Source organism: Gadus chalcogrammus, chromosome 13 (assembly GCF_026213295.1).
Source record: "Gadus chalcogrammus isolate NIFS_2021 chromosome 13, NIFS_Gcha_1.0, whole genome shotgun sequence".
In the NCBI taxonomy this organism is placed as follows: domain Eukaryota; kingdom Metazoa; phylum Chordata; class Actinopteri; order Gadiformes; family Gadidae; genus Gadus; species Gadus chalcogrammus.
In genome coordinates this window covers 18,971,791-18,997,686 of record NC_079424.1, presented here as the reverse complement: position 1 = coordinate 18,997,686, position 25,896 = coordinate 18,971,791, and the positions used below count along the sequence as shown (strand labels likewise).

Sequence of the window (25,896 nt, the reverse complement as noted above, 5' to 3'; positions counted from 1 at the left end):
ACACACACACACACACACACACACACACACACAGGCATAATCATAGATACTCATGCATGCACAGCACAGATGTACATATGTGTATGTAAGTGCACACATAGACTCCCAGTGTATGTGTGAGGGTGCAGAGGTCTGTGTGCACACACACACACACACGGCAGTGAGGAGACGTTAAATATGTCTCTCGGTGACAGGCCCTCTGAATTTTAATGACATGAATGATTTAATAATTCAGTCAAATAATAAAACAAGTCATAGAATGAGTCATTAAACCTTCACACGAGTTTAGAGTCTGGAAATATGACAGCGGGGCAGGCAGACAGGCTGACAAACAAAAAGACAAACAAGAGAGATGGATAAAAAAATTTAGACATATTAATTGTTTTTCTTTTATATTTATTTTTTAAAACGAGTAAGCAGACTGTGTGTTCTGTGAATTTCAGAACTTTTGTAACAGTATAGAATAGTCAAACAATGTATTTATGTTTATTATATTTATCTAACAGCAGAGCTTTTGAGCTGTATATCAAAATAAGAAAAAAAAATACATCAATGTGGTCAGTGTTAAACAGCCTACCGTTTCCAGTGTCACACAACACTGACGTAAGGTTAATTTATCACACTTCAGGGAACCCATCACGACAGGTTTCAGAGGATTTTCGACAGGGGGGCGGGGCTTCCTTCTAGAAAAATACACTTCCTTTAAACTCCCTCATCGCTTCACTTGCTTCGTCAGCCACTTCCTCTGCTCATCTTTGATTCAATTGCTTCAACTTCCTACTCGCCCCCTCCGGAAAAAACTGCAAACAGAGAAACATTTTCTGGCTCCCTCTCCCACATTCTGCTCTGATTTAATTTTTCTGTGAGAAGGCAAGAAAGAGAGAACGAACATACAAAAGAGAGGACGAACACATGAAGTGAGCAAGGAAGAAATGTCAGAAGACCGTCAACTCAACACAGAACATGGATGAGACCAGCTCATTGGCTCCTGCTCACTGCAGAGTTCAGCCTCTCCCCGCCCCCTAAAATAGGTCTCGGGCATCGAAACATCTAATCTCTGCCACCGCTGGTTTATTTCCTCTGAAAGGTTCGACGTGGGTTGACACAACAAGCTCCGAATCACCCGCCTGCTTCCTCCGGAGCATCGTTCTTCGACATAATCAACCCTGATAAAAAAAGTGTGGGACCAAACCCAGAGCAATTTGCTCACAGTTACATTACGATGTCACTGCTTCTGCCTTGAATAGAATGTGAGAGTATGATGACAAAATTACTCGTAGAAGAAGAAGAAACAGACTAGACAAAGGGGGAGGAGAAGGTTGAGGGGGATGGGAGAAAGGGAATGAACACAAGGACACAGTTCAGGAGATTCACGTTTTTGAAAGGCATCATGGTGAAGGATGTCTTAAATAAAATAAAAAAGGCGGGGGGGGTACACATCTATCTGTCTGTCACTGTGCGTTAGGCTCAACGTAATTACTGTGAAATGGCAGGGAACCGGAGACTTATAGGGAGGCTGCGTGTGTGTGTGTGCAGGGGGGGTAAGAGAGGGAGAGAGAGAGAGAGAGGGGGGGGGGGTTAGACTCAACCTGCGAGTCGAACACATCTCCATGAGGCCTTTCACTCTGACACCGAGTGGGGAGGAATCAAAAGTGTTTTGAAAATGAGTCACGAGTCTAGTATTGTCTGAACGTATTTAACAGAGTCCTGCCTTGGTAGTTTTGCATGCTAGTTTAGCATGCTTTTCAAATGGAGTTCTTCTGCCCAAACAGGAAATCTAATTAGCTCCTAATTTGCAAAGCGATATAATTATTTATTGGGAAGAAATGCGAAAAACACATCAGATTCTGTAACGGCAGAACTCTTTCGATATGCATCGTTTAACTTATTTTGATTCACATTGCTCTCGTATAAGTCTTAGGACAAGTGTTTAATGATTACTACTAAATTATGGGTCCCCAAACCCAGCTACATATTAAGACCTAAAAGAGAAAAAACACAACGTGAAGCATGTTGCCATCACAAAAAAAATGGTGTCAACCTTTTTACAACACATTGCCTTTGTTCTAAAGGCATGGACACAAGAGTCACATAATGACCAGGTAGCAGGACAACATCTATGTCATCCAAAGCTCCTTTGGTTTTTGTATTACTCATTAAGAAAACAGAAAAACTGTTAGTTATATTATTAAGACAAAATAAAAGACTGCTATCAATTGTTGTGCAAAACAGAGGCACAACTATGACTTTTTTTTGTTTAAAAAAATAACAAAAAAGGCAAAATTCCATTTTGTTTTCACATCCAATTAGGTTGAGTGGGAGATGCCGTCGTTGTTGAACTTTCCTTTTGTATTTCCTGTGATGATTGTTGTTGAAATGGCAGGCAGCTTGGTCGTTGCTTGATTGCGGCAGTTAAAAATGCGTCTCCTTCTCTGTGTGGGCGGATACTTTCCCGTCAGCCTTTGGTTTTGCATCGTTGACGGCGTAAGGACTCGTGGTTCCGAGTTTCCCTCTCATTTTCAGGTCTGGACTCGGTGTGGTCAACTTCTTCATCCTCTGTAGAGAGCGCAGTTTAGAAAGGGGGGAGGGAGGGAGAGAGAGCGAGCGAGCGAAAGAGATGACATTGTTATTTCCTGATAATGTTTAAGGAAGATTCAACATACTCTGAGGAGTCTGTTGAATCAAATCGTCTAGTTAAACCCAAACGAGAAAACTTTCCATTATGAATCAGAATGGATTGATTGCTGACCTCTTCTGGGTGTATGTTGTGTAAATCAACCCTCATGCAGAGTCGTGAATACAACTCTTGATATTTGGCTACTTAGCCTGGACTTTATGCACAATCACATAGGACCATGAATACCAAACCTGAACTTTTCACAGCGCATCTGTCACCGTATTCTATTTTTGTTTTGGGTCTCATTTAAATTCTTAATACTCCACAACCAACATAGTAAAAGAGAAATGTAAGTGTTATGGAAAATGACACTGGCTTTGTTTACAACAGCGTCTGATTCTCTCAATTACAAATTCGGTTGTGAGATTTCAATGCAAATAGAAATGTTTTCCAGTTTTAACGGGCAGGGACGGGTGTATAAGAGATGAAGGCAACTGTTGTCATACCCACCTCCGGAGGTGGTGTCGTACGCCGTGTTAAATCTAGACTGACTAGCGATAGGTTGTCCTCAAGACATGATCTCTGGCGGCGGCGTTGAGAGGTCACAGGCTCAGCTCTATGACACCAGTCGTCAACCTTTCTACAACAAGGAGCTGGCATATGCAAATGTCTCTGAAACATCGTCGCTCTGTGACTTCTTCTCTCACTCTTCCAGGAATCCTAGACATGGCATTTCTATTATTAAACAAGATTTGCGGCCTTATCTAAGGCAACATAAACTGGTGGAACGCGGTCGCTATCTATCCACATGTTCTCGGATGTTGTGAAACCCACGGACGTCAAACATGAAACCTGTTTGTGGCGGCACAAACAGGCTGAGACGGCGATGTACACCATGGTGCCTTTCATATCAACAAGATTACCTTTTTTTTAATCTAGATCCAATCAAGACGATAGTCATAGCATCTGGATATTTCTGCCATGTAAACAGGGCCACAGAGGCATCCTCACACCATGCTGGCGTTCCCCACAAGGCTCGGCGCTGGGGTTTACCTCGCTGAAGGTGCCGGGGGTCTTCCAGATCATCCAGATCATCCCGAACGGGATGCAGACCATGGAGGACATGGCCATGAACCAGCCGATGCCGTAGCCCCAGTCCGGGTAAGTGTACACATTGTTGTACTTCAGGGGCTTGTATTTGATGAGGAAGAACAGGAAGATGGCCTGCAGAGAACAAACAGAAGGAAGTGGATCCGCAGTGAGTGACTGATGACCAGAATAATAGTTATAGTAATACATTGATTTCAAGTGCTTCTCAAGGTACACAAAGATGCTTCACGTGCATTTAAGGTTAAAACAAACAATAGATAAAGAAAATAATCACCGCAATCTATCAATAAAAAATATGCATTCGATTTATTTCTGAGCATGTATTCAATATTCAATGGATAAAGGTTCAAATCGTTAACCTGATAGCATAATTGCCTCGGTCATAATTTAAGGTTAATTTTGTATTTAGCTTAAGAAATATAATAGGCAGATAGTGATTATGGAATGTAAAAAGCACTCTGATTGGCAGAAATAGTGAATCAGCAGTGTTAGGAGAATAGAGTCAGGTTAGATATCACAATTTGTCCAAAATATGACTACAGCAATTATGCAATGAGGCTAACGAAATACATTTCTTAAATTCTTTCCAATATTTGTTTATGTGCTGAGATACAACTTAACTAAAATGTAAACTCTCCTTCTGAGATACAACATAAGCATTGACCTCTTTTAGAGCAGATCAAAATGTACAATATATTTCAGCTATACAGAAGGTTCTGATGAATCTCTAGGATCACAAGCGGCAGGTTGAATACTGCGTCAGTCGACGGGATGGCAGGCCGAGGACAAACCCTGTGGCTCCGGCCTCATCAAACCCTTCACGACTCTCCCGAACAACACCATGATATGTTGTCATGATTTGGCTGATTTGTGTCTTCAGTTGACCTGTCCTGATGCTATGGGTCATGTTTTGGAGTGGACTCACAGCGCAGATGCCCGGGGTAAGGATCATCCAGCACCATTTGATGAAGAAGACTGGCTTGTAGCCAATCATGTCCTCAATGTTGGAGTAGAACCTGTCACTTCCTGGAAGACAACGCAGCGTGTGTCACAAGTTGTCTGGGGGTCACAAGCAGACTTCTACTAGCACGACTGCTACTAACGACTCACGTTACCATTGGCTGTCTCTTAACCATAGCCTACATACAGCTTTTAGATGGACCCACTATGTTGGTGTTTTTTGACTTCCTTTGAGTTAAGGACTACTGCCCATGAAATGTGTTTCAGAGTGTTCGCCAGCAGAGGGCAATGATGGAATAGTAATGTGAGCAATAAGAAGTATGCAGTGTATGGCTTTGAGTGTTTACAAGTGGTACCATGCATCCATTTGAGAGGAGAGAAGTACAGTATTTTTAGGAGAATCATATTTTAGGATAGGACATATTTGAATTGCTGTTAAACAAACTGTAAATAACAAACAGGATAACACACTGATACTGATATTATAGATACCATAATAGAAAGCAGTATATCTTACCGTAGACCCAGCCGATGGCTATAGACTCAAATATGGCCACAAACAGCAAACACATCCCACTTGCCGCGTAAGAATCAAACAACTGGAACACGTACATTCCGCCCTGAATGGACAAGACAGCAGTCAATCAGCTACCATTGCTACTAAGCTCGCTGAAATAAAAAAAAATGGTCACATTTCATGCGTGTTCAATTTGCCTATCTACAAACATATGCAACCAAATTGTATCATACCCTTCATTTGATATGCTAAAATAAATTTAAATCGTACCTGTTTATTGCCTAATGTTTAATTGATCCGTTTTTTTGCCTTAGAACAATCCAGTTTCTGTTGGCGGTGTGATGATTGTAACTTTGCAAATAGCTATCTGCATGGTAGCCAGTCATACGCAATGCTATCAATGATTAATGATACAACAGGTTTCATGATTTGTGGAATCTCTCCCATTCTTTGCTCGGAGACTGAAGCTCGATTCTCATCTTCATTTCCTTGAGTCAATATCCTTGGGGAACTATAAAAGGATTCTCACTCAGACCCATTCTTTACGATGAGATTCTCAGGGGTGCAGAATCTAATAAATGTGGGCCTTGAGTGAGTTAGAGGAAGCCAGAAGAGGAGTGCCAAAAGCTACGTTTCCAGCTTTTTCCAGGGGCATTTTAGCTTTTAGAGCTAGAGCTGGGCCCCCATATTCTCTTCTATGGTTCCAATATATTTAACACAAGAGATGTTCAAAATCTATACAGTACCTGAGGTGTTAATGTCATGTTTTGCCGTTGTTGATGAAAACGATGGCGTAATGGAGCTGATGACATTGATGATGATGACATTGAAGATGATGATGCTGAACAAGATGAATAATATTATGTCTTAGAAAGAATGTTTATAATTTGACTGATTTTAAAGACAATTAAGTAGTTCATGGCTCCCCAAACAAATCATACATTTCACTTAAAGTTGCTCAAACTTGTTTTCAACATTAGCTAAGAAGCAGCAGTCAACTATCCGGTCCCAGAACAGCCCATAATACCATACTGTGCTTCTACTACACTGCTATCTGCTGCTACATTGCTTCGGCTTAGAGAAGGTCATTAGTTGTATCGTACTTGTCACACAAAAAAGGCTATTTCCTTACTTCCTATGAGCTGTGTGCATCAGCTAACGCTGCCTGGAACCAGATGAGCAACTTTATTGGTGTCGTTTTAGATCAAAATCTGTAAACAATCTCTCTAGATGCTTTTTCTAACTTATCTCCCAGGTTTCCACTGAAGAATATCGCTCCATTGGACCTCCTGCTCTCGTCCCCTCTCTCGCCCGTACATGCACAATACTCAAAGCCTTTCATCATAGGCGTTCCATGGTGAGATGAGAACATCTGTGATTGGAGGTCACGATCTACACCACTGTGTTGCTCTCCGTGCAGCGGCTACTTGATCCAGCTGTTACGTGGTCCAGCTGTTACGCGGCCCAGCTGTTACGTGGTCCAGCTGTTGAGTGGCAGGAGCGTGTTACCTCTGTGCACATGATGAGTCCTACGCAGAAGGAGACGACCGACAAGCCCAGGATGAGCAGCTCTCTGCGGTAGCCCCTCCTGAACGTCTCGGGGTACAGGTCCACCACGGCCGTCACCAGACTCTCCACACACACAAACTGGAACACACACACACCAAGACAAATCAGAAGATGATCCCAAATCAAACCAATTCTAGATTGGGATTTCCACAAAGGCAACTAGTAATCATTTTCTTATATTTAATTGCCTGCTGTTCATAATAACAGTAATAGCACATTTCCATTTTTAACAGTAATGCCTTAGTAATCACCTATCACACCCTTATTGTCTGAAACCAAATGGCAAATGAAAGAACTCCAGTTACAATTGATTTGAAGATTGACAAAGAACAATAAGGTTAAATATGGTAATTTTAATGTTCACTGAGCTGATACAATTCTATATGGTTTATCAATCAAGATACTTGAGGTGAATCAACCAACCCTCTTACCTAAAATAGAACCGCAAGCTCCCAATACAATAACATTAATTTTATGAATACTTGATTTTGATTTGTCAATTACGGCACTTTTTGTCTGTTATTTCTGTACAGAAGACCAGTTGCTATGAATGCTATTTCCAACCTTTTGCGTAAGCAATGGAATCCTTTTTCAAATAAATAAAGTATTTAAAAAAGTATTGATTTCTTAGCGTCTCGTAGCGTGCCATAAACAGGATTGTGTGCAGCCAGGTAGGAGGTAGGTAGTTCCGCTGTTCCCATTAGCAATCGCGCTGGGACTTTTTCTGACCTGACTGTCCAGTCCGAGGAAGATGAGCATCATGAAGAAGAGGAAGGCCCAGAGTGGGGACAGGGGCATCATGGTGACCGCCTTGGGGTAGGCGATGAAGGCCAGGCCGGGACCTGCGTTGCACAGAGCAGCTCTACTGTCACTCTCCACACCGCAGTACCTTTGATAGTCCTTAGTGGATGAATGAGGTATTCATCTATGGTTGTTTCACGCTCATCCATATTTGAGGCCCTTAGATTCACAGATTACTATTACTTTAATTTCTTATATGATCTTTAATAAAATGTCATAATTGTATTATTTTTATGTTATTGTTTTAGTATTCCTCTGATTTATTCATCTTTATCCATCCTACGTATTTAATAATTGGTATTCTAATGTGTTCTTATATTTATATTATATTTGTTTTATCTGACGACGATTACGATGATGATGATGATATGATGATGAAGATGATGATGATGATGCTGCTTACAAGGCTTGTTCTTGTAGTGGTATAATGCAATTTAAACCAGACGATAATGTATGGGAATGTATTCGGTTGGTATTTCAGGTGCTATGGCTATGTATTTGGTATACATTCATTATCACAGGTTATGAAAAGGGAATAGACAATTTCTATAATGTTTGAAACACTAACAGATGCACCAGTGTCAGTGTCTGGCCACTGAAATATACAGGAGGTCAAATGAGGCAACACATTAAGAAGCCATGACATCATTGTTCAGTGACGGCAAGCATATTCATATCATGGAGCGTGATTATGTTCTTTCACACCTACTGTGTGTCTCTGTGTGTGTGTGTGTGTGTGTCTGTGTGTGTTTGTTTGTGTGTGTGTGTTCATGTGTGTGTGTGTGTGTGTGTGTGTGTGTGTGTGTGTGTGTGTGTGTGTGTGTGTGTGTGTGTGTGTGTGTGTGCGCTCGTTGGTTTTGCGTCTTTGGTTAGCGCAACTTATTGGGACTGAGATTTGGATCCATTGTTCTTCGTAAATTCTGCATTTGTGCATTTGCCAGTGTCTCTCTCTGTGTGTTTCAGGGGGTTTGTGTGAACGGCATATCCCCATCGGAAAGAATTTTGTACCCTTGTTGCGGACATACAAGCCGGAGCTACGCTGTGTGTTTTTTCCTGTCAGGAAGAAAACATTATGCATATCTTTAGCCTCATAGCATAATTGCCTAAGTCATATTTTAAGGTTCATCATGTATTAAGTCGAAATTTAACTTAACAATCCCCTCTTGATACTTGGCTGTTTGTGTCAATATAGAGTGTTGTCAGGGAAATTAAGTTACAGACAAAATATTTTAAGTTAAATTAGTTGGCGCCTCCATTATATTATTTTCGGTAGCCTTTTACGCGGGAACGGCTGGAGAGTTTTTTCAGGCCATTGTGGCGATGCTGGATTGCTATACTGTCGAGAGCTTGGAATAAATGGAATAAACACGTTGTGTGAGAACAATTATTGGAGTTTAACCTGCATTTACTTGGAATTATAAATTCCACAACTTTCCTCCTTGAACTGAACTCAGCATTCGGCAATCGACTTGTATGGACTTCCTGTAAACACGGACCTACCGACTTGTAAAACAGTCTTTTTTAATAAACTCCCGGTACGCAAACTAAGTTGTTGATGCTTAATTTTATGTGAAGGGACCCTAGTGTCATGGCCACTGTTGTGGTGCTGTGTATTCTCCCCCTGTGTTGGCCACGCCCCCTGTCTGTCTCTGTGCCTTGCCTGCCACTCAACTGCTCACACCTGGCCGGCATCAGCTCATCAACTCCCCTTCAGATACACCTGGTTTCCCTGCAGTCATCGCCAGATCGTACTTCGTGTTACCGTGGTAGTTACTCGTTCCTGGCTCCAGTGCAAACGCTCTAGTGTTCTCTCTTGTGGAGTTCTCGTGCCTCACCTTTGTTTTCTCTCACCTATAGTTTTTGGATCGTCACCTCCAGCCTGCAGTCTTCACTCCCTCCAGCCTGATACGCCCCACTCCAACCTAACTCCTGCCTCACTCCTAGCTGTACTAAATAAACCTGTTCACCGTCACTCCAACTCCTGTCCTGTCTCTGTGTTCTGCTCTTGGGTCCAGCAGCTAACGCTACCCTAACACCTAGTCATGCTACTGCAGAGGTTTGGTGCTATTTTGAGCAATACAAGTGGTTAAAAATTGCAGATTTAGGAGCTTTTTGCGCTGCCCCTAGGCAATGCAATGGAAGCCATTTAAGCTGTTAGAGTTGCTCCGGGAAAACTTATTTTATGTGTTTTCATGTCAAAAGACCCTGGGTTTAATTTTCACTGGAATTACACTTAAGATACAGCCAATGAGACACAGTGAATCAGCAGTGTTATAGATAGAATTAGTATGGATATCACGATCTGTCCAACAAATGACTCAATCATTCTATGAGGTGAACGATATTATCCACACAACATCCAATGTGCAGAGCGACATTCTCACCCGACTCGGCCACAGCCTCGATGGGGACGCCCTGCTCCAAGGCCATGAAGCCCAGCACGGAGAAGATGGCGAAGCCCGCCACGAAGCTGGTGCCGCTGTTCAGACAGCACAGCATGAGGCAGTCCCTGGAGGCCGTCAGCCACAGGAGAGCCAGCGAGGGAGCAGGCGTCAGGGGGAGAGGACACAAGACGGAGAGAGAGGACTTCAACAAGTGGAAGAAATGTTCCCAAGTGTGGATGAGTCTATCCCGATGTTATCACAATATCACTGGAGCAAAACTGTTTTATAACCGCCTTTAACAATATTCATAAGCCAGTCGCTATGGGTAAACAGGTCTGCTACATGAACACCAATGTTTTTGCTCTTCTCTCAACTAAAAGCAGTAGCTTGACATCCATGACACTATGAAGGATGGGTCTTGGTGATGCATTCAGTCAGTGGGTTGAACACTGCTCTTTGCCCTACCTGTAGCAGTTGTTGTTGTAGGCGTTGTAGCTGCCCAAAGCAGTGAGACAGCCCAAGCAGATGGCGTATGAGAAGAAGATTTGAGTCCCTGCATCCACCCATACCTGTGTTGCATAAGCACGCAGACAAGCACAAACACACACACATTTTACACACGCATATTAGAAATTAGCTTTTTGCAGAACTGTCCGATGACTTCCCATAAGTTTCTCTGATTGACAGCGGAAATGATACGTGATACTTTGTCCAACATCCTATAACGGTAAGCTTTAGGTAAGGCCATGACATCATTAACATCCGCACACTCTACTGAAAGACTCCCACGCTGGTCTTAGTTGTGCCATGTGTCTCCGATATCAGATGCTCCTAATGCGGGACGAAGGAAACGTCCCTTTGCCTCTGAGAAGTAGAACATCATGAACTCACCTCCTGAAAGCAGATACTAAGCGGAACAGTGCCTCAAGGTTCATGTCGTACTCCACCAATGACAACGCTGATATAAATACCGTTATAAACCTCAGTGAACCTCCGACATACAGACGACCAGACCATACTCAGGCTGTAAGTTCTGCCCTGCTACCTCCAGAGAAATGTTAGGTGTGGAGCCGTTTGGTAGGCTGCATCTCATCCATAAAATGGCCTTCATTAATCACTGAAATAGATAGATTCGGATATTATTTATTGATTGGTGAACAAATTTAGTTCATAGAGTTTTCATGCTGGATAAATTTCGATTTTAAATTAATGTAGTGTTAGTAGTATTCAAGTAATCAAAGTATGTTTTGATGAGTGTCTAATCTCATGAAAATAAGAATCGTTGTCTTGACCTTAGAATGAGCCATATGTTTATAAATATATAGTGAGCAGCTCCTCTTCCATGGAGCCCACCATGTTGCACCACCATGTTTCTACAGCTGTAGGGAGAGCTTATTAATGGGGTTGCCATATAACAGGTGTCCGGACACAAAGTCAAAGCCATCAGTTTCAGCCAGAGATCTATTCTGTAGCTAAACCAGGATGTGACATAAAAGCACCAAACATCAAAGTTAAAGCAAACAATTGTGGTTTTAAAAAGAAATCATGTGGCTCCTTTGAAGTAAGAAGTGATAATATATTCTATTTCCATGAACCATTTTGCATCACATTTATATGAAAAACAAAAGGGCCGGTAGAGTTTCATATGTATCAGCTACATGGTTGGTGCACAAACTAACACGCTGTCCTAGATACATCGCATTGAGAAAGCGGCTTCCTACGGCGGCGAACCGGCCAACAACAGAACCAAGAGAGGGAGAACACAGAGACTGCCGGGGAATTCAAACTCTGCGCGGCGCGGCTTCTTCTGTAAAACTCTCTCTCTCACATCGCCATTCACTCACTAATCTCATTTCCCCCACCGAGAAACAATTCACAAACACACAGTCTTCTCTCCTTTTGCTCAGTAACCACGGTAACTTCTCTGACCTCGCAAACACACGGGACTGTTCCTGTGGAAGAACTGGGCCATTCTCCCCCTAATGTTCATTAATGTTCTCTTTAGTTCACCTCTGGGCTCTGGCGCTCCGGGGCCCGGCGAGGCGTAGCGGGGCCCGGGCCGCGCAGAGAATCACTTGTTGATGTTGGGCCTAATTTGCACAGCCTGTGTTTGGATCTGTTGGGGCTGTGGCTCAGTGTGTGTGTGTGTGTGTGTGTGTGTGTGTGTGTGTGTGTGTGTGTGTGTGTGTGTGTGTGTGTGTGTGTGTGTGTGTGTGTGTGTGTGTGTGTGTGTGTGTGTGTGTGTGTGTGTGTGTGTGTGTGTGTGTGTGTGTGTTGGGGCACGGGGGGACTCTCGAAAAATTAAAGACAAGAAATCGTAAAAAGGGCGGTATGACAACGTTTGTGGAGGCAGATGGAGGAGCCAGCACACAGCCCGGTGACAAACAGAACAAAGACCCCCTTGTGGCCGAGGAATCCAATTTAACTTTGGTGTCAGAGATAATGTCTCCCTCTGCCAAAACAGCTGTGCCCCTTTATCTTCCTCCAACACTATTTATCTTCCTAAGTCTCCATATGCGGCTGCTTCTCTCTCTCTTTGATGGTCTCTCCCTCTATCTCTTCCTGTGTGTCAGTGCATCTCTCTCTCTCCCTGTCTCTTCTTCTCCCTGTGTCTCACAATCTTGTCTTCCCCTCTCCCAGTGTGACTCACAAAGTTACGCTCATGAATGAAAACGATTCGTTTATCCAATAAGCGTGTATCCCTGCTAACTTTCTGGGCTGAGAGTGATTAACACTAAGCGGTTAGCCAGCAGGTGGAGTGTACTGCAGGTGTTGCGAAGCATAATGTCTGATTAGCACCTTCATTGTGTCTCATTCTGTCCATCAACTGCCTGTGAGTAAAGCAGCAAGAGGTTCTGCATAGTGATCTCATTGACAGACTCTGTCCATTGAACCGCTGATCTACCGCTGAATCTCTCTATCTACAGTATTTATCTGTCTGTCTGTCTATCATTCTACATTATCTTAACCAATCAATCAATCAATCAATCAAGTGTGTGTGCGTTGGTGTGTGCACCCATCTTTTTAGTGTGAACCGACACGCTTCCTACTTTTGTGGCCACTGATAAGACCAGCAGTGGCACAGAACACTTACATTTGAGTAAGAGAGTAATGCGAAATTCCAGAAAGTCAAAAATGACTTAGTCGAATGGCAACATTTTCTAAATGCTTAAAACATTTTGCTTAAATACGTAATTAGTTTTAATTGTAATGAAAACATGAAACATTTTTTAAGCTGAAATCATGAAAATATGAAAATCGCTGGCATTCCCTCAAAAAGTCATGACCTCAGTAGCTTCAAAGTTAAGTGTGACCTGATTCAGACGCAACCAGCAACGTTCTGGATACACAAACCTTTTTTGAAAATTGCCTCATCGCATTTTGGACCTGACCAATGGGAGCATCTTAGAACTCCTACAGTAGATGACGGCATCCGAGCTGGGAGGTGGTAGATGGCTGCCTGCAGTATTGATGATCCCGCCGTGACCCTGAATGCACACTTTGTGTAGCCCCAGCAGATATCCCACTCTTCTCCCAGCGACCTTCAGGTCACTGCCTGGGCCGTATTTTATTTTTTTATTATTACTAAATCAGAACTAATAAGTTCGCGTCTAGGCCTGCAGTGATGAGTTGACATAAGTGTAACTCCAACGCAAATAATTAGTTAATGTCAATATATTTAATAGACAAATAGTTTTCCACCTGAATGTATATTTTTAAGTTCTAAAACAGTTAGCTAACACCCCTTGCCCACTGTATCCGTCCGTTGATCGATCTCATTGATTTTTCATGGGGCGATCCCGAAATACATTGTGGGTCTGTCCGTTCCGTCGGCTCCGTCTCTTGCGCTCAGAAGTTGAGAAAATGTTAACTTTTCAGGCTGCGACGGATCCGTCAGCCAATCAGATCGTGGCTCCGTCGGCAAATACCACTGCCCCATCCGTCAGACATGCCTTCCGTTCTCTGTTGACGGACGGATGCAGTGGGCAAGCTGCGTAAGACCACTTGTTGAAGCTTTAAAAAACAAACCAGTAAGTACTTTTCGATTTTTTGATTATGATCGGATTTCACTGTTTTGATGCACTGCTGCAACGTCGTTATGAGCCTTGTGTGTTCTGACAGTTTCTTCACCACAACGTAAAATTTTAAATACATTACAAACTGTCAAAACGTCAAGAAGCTTATCTTGGCAGCGTATGGCTTATAGTTTATCCAAAAAGTCAACCAAGCGCAAGAGCTCGGCTCTTGTTGACTACCTTTGTAAAGTCAAAGTTTAAATGGAACACTTGCCCACACAGACAACCAGCCCTCAAGCGCTCTATCGTGCCAAAGCAAAGCCGTCTTTGTGCTCGGGGTCTCTCCCCTTCGAATTAGACGAGGATTTATGATATTCTACACTAAATAGACAAACAGGCAAGGAAACTGAAATGGGGATACAGCAGGGTCCTCATACTCAGCAGTATCATGGATCATATATGTTTTGAATTTATGGCAGTTGTTTCGCATCACCTGCAGTTGTTTGTTTTAATATCACGGTACTGCAATATAGCAGTTTTCACGATAGTCTTATTCACTGCTGCTAAAGATGGAGGCTCCAGGAAACAGAGGCAACTGTTTCTCTCAGCTCTTTTCTCCTGCCTATGTTCTCTATTTCTGCTTAAAATAATAATTTGCTGATACATCCAGCTTCTGCTCTCAATAAAACAGAACACAATTATGTCTGTCTCTCAAATGAAATGCAACAAACACGCGACCCCATGCAGACACACACTATCAGAGCATGGAGGGCCTACCTGAGGGTCTGAGAGGCGGGAGATGTCCGGGTAGAGGTAGAACTTGATGCCCTCCCACGCTCCTGGCAGTGTCACCCCTCGGATCAGCAGGACCAACAGCATAGCGTAGGGGAATGTGGCCGTCACGTACACCACCTTGAGATAAACAGAACCACCGTGTTGAACCAGGCACGTACACATTTTATTGATTCAACGTTTGTTGATCCATGATGTTTTTGTTTACTATCCTATCCTGCACGCCTTCAATGGGCAGAATACTTATTGCGGAAAAAATGGGATGGGACAGTTTCTAGGAACAAAAATGATCCGTTATTTTTCAGCACTTCTTCAACTTCCAAGCTTTTTGTGACTTGCTGGGATGACGGCGATGGGAACACTGTGCTTGATTGGTCAGACACTTAAGGAGAGAGTGATTTGTTTTGATTTACTTCCGCACAATGAATCCCGTCTCCATGGCCTTAACTAATGAAATGCTCAGTCATCAAACGGCATCAGTATCAGACAGCTTTGTAACAATTTACTTATTTTGAACTAAGCTGCACAGCAGCAGTAGCTCAGGAAAAAGAGCTCCTGGGGGAAACCTAGCATGAACACAACGAGAACCTGCAGACAGCACAGCTGTGGCACCCGGTCAGATCGGAAGGTAGTGACCTCACTGTGAGGCGTCAGAGCTGACCCCTGACCCCACCGATTGTAGGAGTAACGTGGAGGTTAGGGGAAGCCGTTCGTAGGAGTTGGATCACACATAGTAGGCCCGAAGTCTACTGCAAAGAAAGCAGCTAAGAGAAACCCAACACAAACCCCCATACTATGGGGGTTTGTGTGTTAGCACCCGCTAACCTCCAAACCCAAGCGCCTTTCTAAGCTGCGCTCCCCCATCTCGAGACTCCTAGGAAGCCTGCTGGGACAAAAGACCCGGGCTCTTGGAAAGCGTCGGTGGGCAACGAACGTCCCCCTGGTTTGCTGGCATGCCGTCAAGGTCCAATTGAGGACAGAACAGGCCGCGGAGGGACGAGGAGGTGGGAAGAAAAGAGAGCTCTTCTGGCTCTGTCTGTTAGACAGGAGCGGTCCAGAGGAGTGATGCCTGTAGTGTGGGAAAATGCTGCATTTTCTTTTTTTTTGCAATACACACACACACACACACACACACACACACACACACACAAACACAATTGCACACACAAGCATTGGACATCTATACAAAGTGTTGGCTGTGTACACCTGTCCACTGTATGTCAGACCCGCTGAGTTTACAGATTACCCTTTAGTGACACAGATGAACACACACACACACACACACACACACACACACACACACACACACACACACACACACACACACACACACACACACACACACACACGCACGCACACAATTGCATACAAATCATGGTTCATTACATCACGTTTAACAGAAAGTTCAAGCCAGTCTGTTTTGGGTGGAGGCGGACCAGGCGCTATGGAGCTGACCATGATGGAGCTGGCCATGATGGAGCTGGCCATTATGGAGCTGGCCATGATGGAGCAGGGCCCGGCGTGAAACATATCTGGCCACTGCTCTCACCCTATGACAGCCCACGGAGAGAGTGTGGGAAAAAAGGCCTCCTTCCGTTTAATTAATCCGTCCAGCAACAATTTGTCCTATAAAACGATTACACATCTTAAACCACACAAGCGCTCTCTTCCTGTAACTCTTTTTTTTTCAGCCTCATTCTCCCCACTCCCCACAGCCCCTCCCTGCTGTACATCTTCCTCTCCCTACTTTCTCTCTCTGTCTCTCCCCACTCTTCGACTCAAATAGAGTAGAAACATATCCCATCTCGCTGTGACTTGGGATACACCCCATGCTCCTTCAAGCTCACCCCAGGAGCATCTTTTCGGGCTGCAGCAAATTTACCGGCCTTAAATCGTACAGGCGGGAGAATGGCTGGCAACCATGGCCCTGCAAAAGCAAACAGCTTAGTGAAGATGGAGGAGACTTCTGAATGGATTGTGGTTTTCTGTATAGAAGAAAGCCTCTCTCTTTCTCTCTCCCACTCTCTCTGTCTCGCAGTGAGCACGCTGGGGTTCTTCTCAAAGAGGATGAGTGCAAAAAGGATAGTGGGAGCGAGAGACAGAGGGAGAGTGAGAGAGCAAGAGAGAGAGGGGCTGGTTGTGGAGTAGTAGGATAGGAAAAGGGGTCCGGTAGGGATGTGAGGGGGGTTACTCTGCATGCTCCTCATGAACGGTCTACTTCTCTCCCCTGAATACGGGAATCAATCTTGGACGGCTCACTAAAGCTGAGCCATGAAGAAGCACATCCTCCCCACCGCCACCTCCACCGCCGGCAACACCCCCACCCCACAACTCATGCTTTACTTTGCCAGACGGAGGGCACTTCAGCGAAATATAGGCTAAGCTGCAAATCCCACCCTCCCCCCCACCCCGAAATCAAAATCCAACTCCCTATCATGTACAATGTGTTGTACATTTCACCTCATACGTCTCTCTAACTTTAGTTTTCACCTGTGCACATATCGCCCTCCCCCTCTCCCTCTCCCTCCGACCGTCCATTTCCATCTCGCTCCCTCTCTCTCTCTTTCCCTCCATTGTCACTCTGTCTCATTGAATCTTTCAAGTGCTTCTCCAAGGCTGCTGAGTGCGGTGGACAGTGAAACCCCGGCTGCCTGTAAGAATCGAAGAGAGCACATTCAAGCGGAAAGGGGGACGAGAGAGGGAGAAACGAGACGGGGAGAAAATGAAGAGATATGCTTTCTCCTCTGCTCACAAGAGCAGGGGAAGGCAGAAGTTTCACAGAGACTTTTCTCCGTGAAAGAGTGCAGTTAGGGAGGCGGGGAAGGGGGCGATGAGTGGCAACACTTTTGTTGTGTTTTTGTGCCTCTTCCTGTTGTTTGGGCCTTGTTTCTTCTTTCAAAAGAGCGTAAGGATTACTGTAGTAAACCGTCAGATTACAGCGAGCACATAGTGGTCGCTGTGTGCACGCACACAGAGTACGTGCACAAAGTACGTGCACAAATATGCACACAGACACGAACAAACAGGATGACTCCTTGTGTGTGTGCTTGTACTCACACAGGTGGATGGTCAGGTGAGTGTTACCTTGCCGGTAGATTTGGGTCCCTTCCAGATGCAGAAGTAGCAGATGAACCAGGCCAGGGCCAGACAGAAGGCCAGCTCCCAGCGAATACTGCCCATGTGCTCGATGCCATCTGATATCTTCAGCACTCTGCGTCTACACAGGAAGGAAAATAACAACAACTAATGATTAAAGAAACGTTTATGTATTTAACATTTATTCAACCAAGAAAAGTCTCATTGAGATTGAGAACCTCTTTTTAAGAGAGACCTAGCCAAGAAGCAGCATACAATAATAATAAGTAAAAAAGTAGATATTCATATTCTTCCGAAACATATAAATACATACTACTATTATTGTTATGTTACAAATGTCACTCTGTTTTTATGATGGCTCTGATATCTAACAGTATTTATGATAATCTTAATTTCATGGGATTATTTGAAGGAATGTAGTACTATTATTATTGATTTACTGTGAAATCGGGCACATAGAGAAAGTGTTCTTTACATAGACAGAGCCATAAATAATGTCAGGGCGAGTTGAGACCTCACAAGGCATCCATGCAGATAGTCTGCTTCACTCACAGCTAGCAGGATGGAGGAAATAGAGGTGGAGGTGTGATTGTGTGAATTGGGGTGATGTTACTCTACCTACTGTCAAATTCACAGAATTATACAGCAGGTTTTTTTAACTCTAAATTCATAGTTCAAATGTATCCATTTCCCATTGCCTTATTTGACGTGAAGAAACCCATGGTTGTCCATACTACGCTACGCTAACAAATCCCTAATCTTCTATCGGTTCGCCATATGATAACGCGTGCAACAGTGGTCGCCATGGGAATCTGGGCATGCTATCCCTAACGATGACATCATAGGTTGCGTCTCGGCGGTTGCTACTTCCTGTTCGCTGACACATGGCCAGGAATCAGCAAAGAGGGGAAAGAAGAAGGAGAAAAAAAAATGCAAAAAAACTAGCCAGAGAGGTATACGAGGCCCTGCCAAGCGCTTGCCTCTCGGTTCACCCTCGAGGCCCCTGCAGCAGCCATTGATCATAGTGACATGTTCTTGGTGGCCTTCCACTCTCCAGGTCCAACACAGCCCCCCCTCGACCCGCTCACCTCCCTTCCCCCCTCCCTCCCTCCGGCCACAGCCAGTGAATGAAGGGGACAGGAAGTGTTGGTAGCCAGTGTCGGCGCATGCTAATGTAATTTACATTGTACACATGCGCATGTACTGTAAATCTCTTCCGGGCGTAATGTACGGTGCTGCTGGTATCTAATGATTTGCTGCTTTGTCCAGTATAGCTTGTTACTAAAGTACTTTCCCGTGAGACTTTTTCCAAGAAACATCGTTGGCCTGTGACTACTATCTAACAAAACAGTTTCAGGAAAGAGGAAAGAGTGAAGAGTGCACTTTGTAGTGACAAAGTCTGGTGACCAACACAACAGGACAGCTCTGGACTGCTTAACAGACTGAAAGAACAGCTCAAAGTGTACAGTCCTTTAGCTGATAATCATCTGTAATCTCCATTGAATCAGGCGAATCCCTCATGAGCACAGTCCACGGGGGAATAATCCCCCATCAATGAAGGGTGTTGAATAGAAGAAATAAACTGCTTTCTAGGATGGAAATCTTTTGCATATGGACGTATGCATGTTTTTCGAAAGACGTGCATCTACATATGCTATGATACAATTAACACAATATAAAACAGTAAATAACGAAATAGAATAGAATGAAAATGAAATTGGATAGTAAAAGCTTGAGATTATTGAAAGAAAAAATGGATCAGGCAAATAATATTTTTTGAGATCCAAGGAAAACATTCTGCTACGAATTGAACACTGCATTTACAGTGTAAAAATAGACTCCGTCTTGGCATGAATATGATGAGGTCATCGGTCATTTTTCCTCTCTGCCACCAGCTTGGCAGTTGGCTAGGTTGCCGTTTCCAACGGCACGCCTTTTTCCTTTTGGCTATATCGGCTAACGATCAAATATTTCCCTTACACGCCAAAGTCACAAAACAATAAAATGATCTAAATAATACTCTGGCATGACTGAAAATGGAGGCGGTTTGGTTTAACATAGCAGAATACTGTACACAGCAGTTGTACAGCAGAGCGCATGGCCTCCGGCAGGGGGACAGGAAGTTTGCTCAGCATATAACACGCCGGCCTGGCATGAAATGCTGCCACACACGGCCCACGCTGGGAGGCAGCTTGCCTACCCAGGGCTTGTTGACACAATTATGTAAAGACAGTTCTAATTATTAGGCGATAAGGTTAGCGGGGTGAATCAGATGGCTTTCCGCAGAAGCTCTGATTTGTGACTCCAGGATACAGATTCGGGTCAAGAGCCAGTGTTGACGCTATGAGACCTTTGATCCGAACATGAGAAAAAGTTGGTGACTCCAAGAATCATTACAAATGAGCTAGGATTCAGAGATGTGTAGGTGAGAACGTGACACTGCAGAAACAGAAGTTTGACACTCCCTTGATCCCATTACAGTGATCTCGAGAATGTATAAATACACTGAATTTCATTAGGAATCTCATTAAACAGTAACTTGACTTTGTTATAAGGAAATAGAAGTTAGAGATGCACTACTTACTCCCAGAACTCAATGACCGGAGAAGTGGCGTTTGGGTTTGTGAAGTTGGTGGCGTTCGCTCCATACATGTCAACACAGTTCTCTGTGGACACAGAATGACTTGTTCATCATGATAAAATGATAGCATATGCCATTTGGATTAGACTCTTATCCTTAACTTTTCTTAGAATACGTTTTTAGTGCTTTCCTTGATTCTTGTCATGGATAATTATCATGATGGAAAATTAATGAAAAAGTTGTAACTAATAGGGCATTTTAAAACAATATTAGGGGTACCATCACAAACTGTGTGCCTGGTTCAAACGACTAATTCCCCACCCACTAATTCCCCCAAAAAAGTAAATCAGTCTGTGCTCTCAGTTGCTTGAGTGTGAAGCCAAACAGCGTCTAGTAGGCAGGACTTGAAAAAAAGTTGACAGAATCCGTGTGACCATAGTGAACCACAGAAACAACACGACTCCCAGAGTCAGCTTGACTGAATATTCATGATGATTACACTGGGACAGTTGGTTGATGACACACCAAGGCCTTCACAGCGAATATCTAATATGAGTCCCCACCTGTGTTCCAGTAGTGGCCGCAGTTAGCCCAGGGCAGCTCGGTGGTAAAGCAGTTGAAGAGGTAGAAGATAGCCCAGGCTAGGATGACCACGTAGTAGACGTTTAGATGAGCCTGAATCACCTGGGTTGCGTAGCCAATCCCTGAAGAGGCCGTGGGAAGGAATGAGATGGAACAACGATTGCTCATTGGTCCACACGGATACAGGTCATATGAAAATAAAAACAGTGGGAATAGGTAGCCGTTATGTCCAATGAGCTTTGAATAAACAAAATCCTCGACTTTGTCCTTCCTTTTCTAAGGCAGACGTCTTTGTTTAAATAAAAGATGATTGGATGATATGAGTGCATTGATAATAAGTAATAATCAACTGGGGTTGGGAAGAACTAAAGCATTTCTACCTTCAAATGCTCTAGCTTTCCCAGTTAACCATCATTAGTGATTATTATGAGGGTTACATTGTGTTTTTTAAACAGTGTTTCCAACTAAAAGTTTATCAGGCAGCGATCACAAATGACTGTTGCTATGTGGGATCAGGAAGATGCAGAAGAGCCCCTGGATTGCACCCACCCTCAAAGAGCGGGCAGACCTTCCTCCAGCACGTGATGCCTCCCTCGCTGGTGAACTGTCCCATGGCGGTCTCCAGGAAGAACACGGGGATGCCACAGCACACAAAGAAGATGACGTACGGTACGAAGAAGGCCCCTTCACATTCCCACAACACAACGGAGTGTCAACAATCTACTTTAAATCGTACATATCTGAACGTCCCCTATCTATCTTATCTATATGAACTAAACTTAACTTCAGCTATCTACCTTACCTATCTAAATAACCCTTGACCTACCCTACCTATCTGAACCTCACCTATCTATCTTACTGTCACCCTGTATCTTCCCTATTGGCATTACCCTTCAACTGAACTCAAAACGATTAGGCGGTTACCAGACATTTTGGATTCCAGTGCTGCACTGCCAACATGAAAATGACCTCTCTTTTAATGAGGCGGATGATGTGGCTCCATGCTGGTCTTGCTAGCTACCATCCTACCTGTCCCACTTCAAATCAAGCAGCCAGCCTTACAGACGACAACCGTTCAATACACTGTTCCTTTGATGGAGATCAGAACACAGTTATTAGCCATCTCTCCCAGCGATCCATCCATTTACTTAAAACGTCACAGTGCTCAGATTTGTTATCTTGAAGAATTGAATATGTGTTTATAGTGTTTAAAAGTGCCTCAACCTAATTTTTATCATCATGCTGTCCTTTCCCTCACTGAAGACTAAATTCTTCCATTTCCATCCCGCCAAAATAACTCATTTTATCTACAACATTGCCTTTCCTTCACCTCGTCCCTCCATGCAGGTATATTGTATACTGTATATATATATATATATATATATATATATATATATATATATATATATATATATATATATATATATATATATATATATATATGCATGACCAGCGCAGTAGGAGAGTCCTGATCTCTCCTTCCCCCCTTACCTCCTCCATTCTTGTAGCAGAGGTAAGGGAACCTCCAGACGTTGCCGAGGCCGATGATCTCCCCGGCGACGGACAGGAAGAACTCGATTTTGTTGTTCCAGTGGCCCCTCTCATGGTACTCCTGCTTGTCCACACTGGCGGCTGAGCCTTCAGGGTCCTCGCCTTGTTTACCGTTTACAACGGGCCCGCTATTTTCCGCCGTCATGACGCCCCAGCAGCTCTGACAAACACAAGCAACGACCACAGGGGCAATACACAGGAGACACACGCAATTCAACCCATGCACACGCTCACGCGCCACACTTCGTATTTCTCACTCAGAGAAATGATCAGGATGGCGCCCACCAATTTGGGCCGCTATTTAACATTGGAACAGGTAGGAGTCAAATGGGTTTCCCGTACGTAGGGTAACCAGACGTCCTCTAGGGCAACCCCCCCCCCCCCCCCCCCATCACCCAGATGTGTAGGTTTGAAAGTTTTGAAATTGGAAAGGGGGTTATAGAAAATAATTGATAATTTATTCCACTGTGGTAGCCTACTCGAACATTATATATTAGAACACAACACAACAGACAATGAGAAGTGTACTAAAGTTGAGATTTCTGGAAGATTCAGCAAACTTTCAGTAGGCTATACCTGAAAATATATTTGCAGCTGCAGATATCACCCACGTTAAATTAAAATGGATCCAAATGTCGTGTAAATGCAAATACATAATTTATCTGGATCGATATTAATTAAAACTGTCTCAATCACTATCAGGTAATTGCAATCTAGCTAGTTTTACTTGTGGCAAGCAAGGAAACAAATCGATCATATTAGAAAGTAGGAAACGTAGCCCAACCCAAACACTTGTAGTCTTTACTCACCGGTCTCAAAGCGAACAGTGGCAAACGTCCTTTGGCTCCCGATGTGATGATCACCAACGATTGTTTATACCAAACAAAGTGATGGTTAAGCCTGACCCGGGGCGAGGAGTGAAGAGAGAGGGGGGGAAAGGAAAACGAGGAAAAATCTAGATCCGAGACGAGATAATTGGTGTGTTAAGTGTGCCTACATAAAGGGAGGAGATCCCCAGAGGACGCAGAGTGGCGGTGGCTACCAGGCGATGGATAGTGTGCGACTGTGCTCCTGCTCTCCAAGCGGTCCACTCTCAAGCGCCTCTACTTGGATGGGAGCCATGTGCTCTCCAACAACTGGAACCCTGCGTTACCACGGTGGATTGCTAGCTGAGATGGAGAGACGGGTATAACACACAAAAAAACAAAAAAAATGTAACCATTTCCCTGGTTAATTTTCTTAAATATTGAGAAGGACATAATTGAATAGGAACAAAACCCCGTAGTGGAACTATCAATCTGTATGTTTTGGAGAATAAAAAAGTCACTTATTAAGTTAGACCTAGTTTGATTTAAAGGATGATGCTATGTTGATGCATTATGCCATAAATGAGCTGAAAAGCAGATGAATATAATTATTTTGGAACATTGGACATTCTAGCCATGTCCTCAACATGGGGCTGACTTTTGCCTTTAACTGTTGAACGCTCGTGGGAAGTCAAGCCTCTCTTCAAAGAGGCGGCAACGGCCATTCGATTTATGAATCGATGTCACCGGTCTTGTTCCCTTTGTCTCTCCAGTGGCTCCCGGGGGATCTGCTTTCAGAATACCAACTCGTGACCCCCCCCCCCCTCCTCTGGAAGTCACGGTGCGATCGGACACCACGGACTTCAAAACGGATGTCCTCTTTTGAAACACGCATTGGGGCCGGAAAACATGGCGAGTACAGGATGTCCCAAATGGATGACGGAAGATCAAACGATCATAAACCCCACGCTGCATTCACCAAACCAAGAAAATATATTTTTCCTATAGGCTAAGGAAGGGAGATGAGAGGGGGAGGCGGGGGTTCAGGGGTGTGTGGGAGGAGGGTGTTCATACATAACTTGATCGCTCCGTTTCCAGGCATGATGGGCTTGCAGCAGCAGGAACTCTGGTGGGTTTTAAAGGAGCTGACCCAGTCTGTAAGAATCCCTTCACGTCAGGGTCACTCGTCATTAGAGGCTTAACAGGAGTGCCCTGCATGGAAAGTATGGCCACCCAAACCCTTGCTGGCAAACACTGGCGCTTGCCTTTCAGCCAGAGTCAAGTCCTTTATGTGGTCTACCACACCGTCATCAGAAGGCACAAAGAACAAATACAATAGAAAAATTTAAAGCGAAATTGCTTCATGAAATTTCTAAAAATTATCTTTATCAAAAAATTAGTTCAAAACAAATCCCATTTTTTTCCACCATAGTATATACATAGATATAATTCTCTATTGTTGAGTAAAGACATGTTATCCTCCAGTGAAATATCATCAGATTTGATCTAATAACTGAGACTATTTTAGTTCAATACCATTGATTGGTCCGAAATACAAAGATAGATGTAATTGTAGCCTGAGATTATATAATTGAGCTACCAATGACCTATCACAGACTGAATTGCACATCAGAGATTAAATTGTGTAAAAATTATGTCTGTCAAGTTTCAACAAGTTGTTGAAAGGAAGAACAGAGCTTTTTAACCCGGAGAGACCCGGAGAGCCGATAGTAGTAAAGGACATGGCCTGTTGCTTGGATACATTCCCACAGGGTTTGTACATCGCCACATCTTATCGAATCGACTGCCTACATTTTGGATAGGAGCATTGGAATGTTAGCTATCATAATTTAGGAATGGTTTGTCAGTACTTGATTAGTAATTAATCCAGAAATGATTTGTCTTTATGGGGAGCCATTATAAGGGTTCCGAGCAGCGAAGCTGCTTGGCCCCTATTGTTTCTGTAACGTTTTTTATTCCCTCAAATTCTGTAAAAGTCATACTGCAGCCTATATCGTAAGTCGAAAACTCTTGAAACTTTCAGGTATGGTTACCAATAACCCCCTCCCCATAAACCCAAATATGTGGCTACTGCACCCAAAGGTGGCGCTATTGTAAAAAATCATGAATTACCGGTAGGCTTATTTCTCCTCAACAGATTGACATGGACTCAAAATTCGTTCATCATATTCATCTCTAAAATCAGATGCATCTTTTTCACCCTGGTCTTCTGCTCTAAAATGTTTACTTTTCCCACAATTTCAAAGAAAAGCCAAACGTCCACAGTCTCAACCCATTTTGCCTATATGACCATTTTGTTATTGTATACGGCTCTCATTAGGTGGATACCATTAACAGTGCAAATGTTCAGATCTGTACTCTTTTAAGAAAGCCCTTAATTCTCTTGTGAAATGTGTGCTTGGAGTTTTCTTTATGTTGTGTGCTTATCAATCGACATTTTGATTGATAAGCGAATAAGGCTTTATGCAGTTCAGGAATGTCAGTGGATCGACA

General features: G+C 43.6%; 1 protein-coding gene across 1 annotated transcript; it reads right to left on the bottom strand.

Moving 5' to 3' along the window:
- Positions 1-2,306: 2,306 nt before the first annotated feature.
- slc6a11b (solute carrier family 6 member 11b) lies at positions 2,307-23,631 on the bottom strand. Its single transcript, XM_056605883.1, has 15 exons — positions 23,386-23,631; positions 22,517-22,736; positions 21,575-21,709; positions 21,007-21,147; positions 20,447-20,528; positions 17,851-17,983; positions 14,752-14,886; positions 10,424-10,527; positions 9,959-10,083; positions 7,503-7,615; positions 6,714-6,851; positions 5,205-5,307; positions 4,653-4,753; positions 3,671-3,841; positions 2,307-2,556 (listed from the first exon to the last, which is right to left on the bottom strand). The coding sequence occupies exons 2-15, from the start codon at positions 22,719-22,721 to the stop codon at positions 2,413-2,415; spliced, it is 1,830 nt and encodes a 609-aa protein (XP_056461858.1). The 5' UTR covers positions 22,722-22,736; positions 23,386-23,631; the 3' UTR covers positions 2,307-2,412.
- Positions 23,632-25,896: the final 2,265 nt, after the last annotated feature.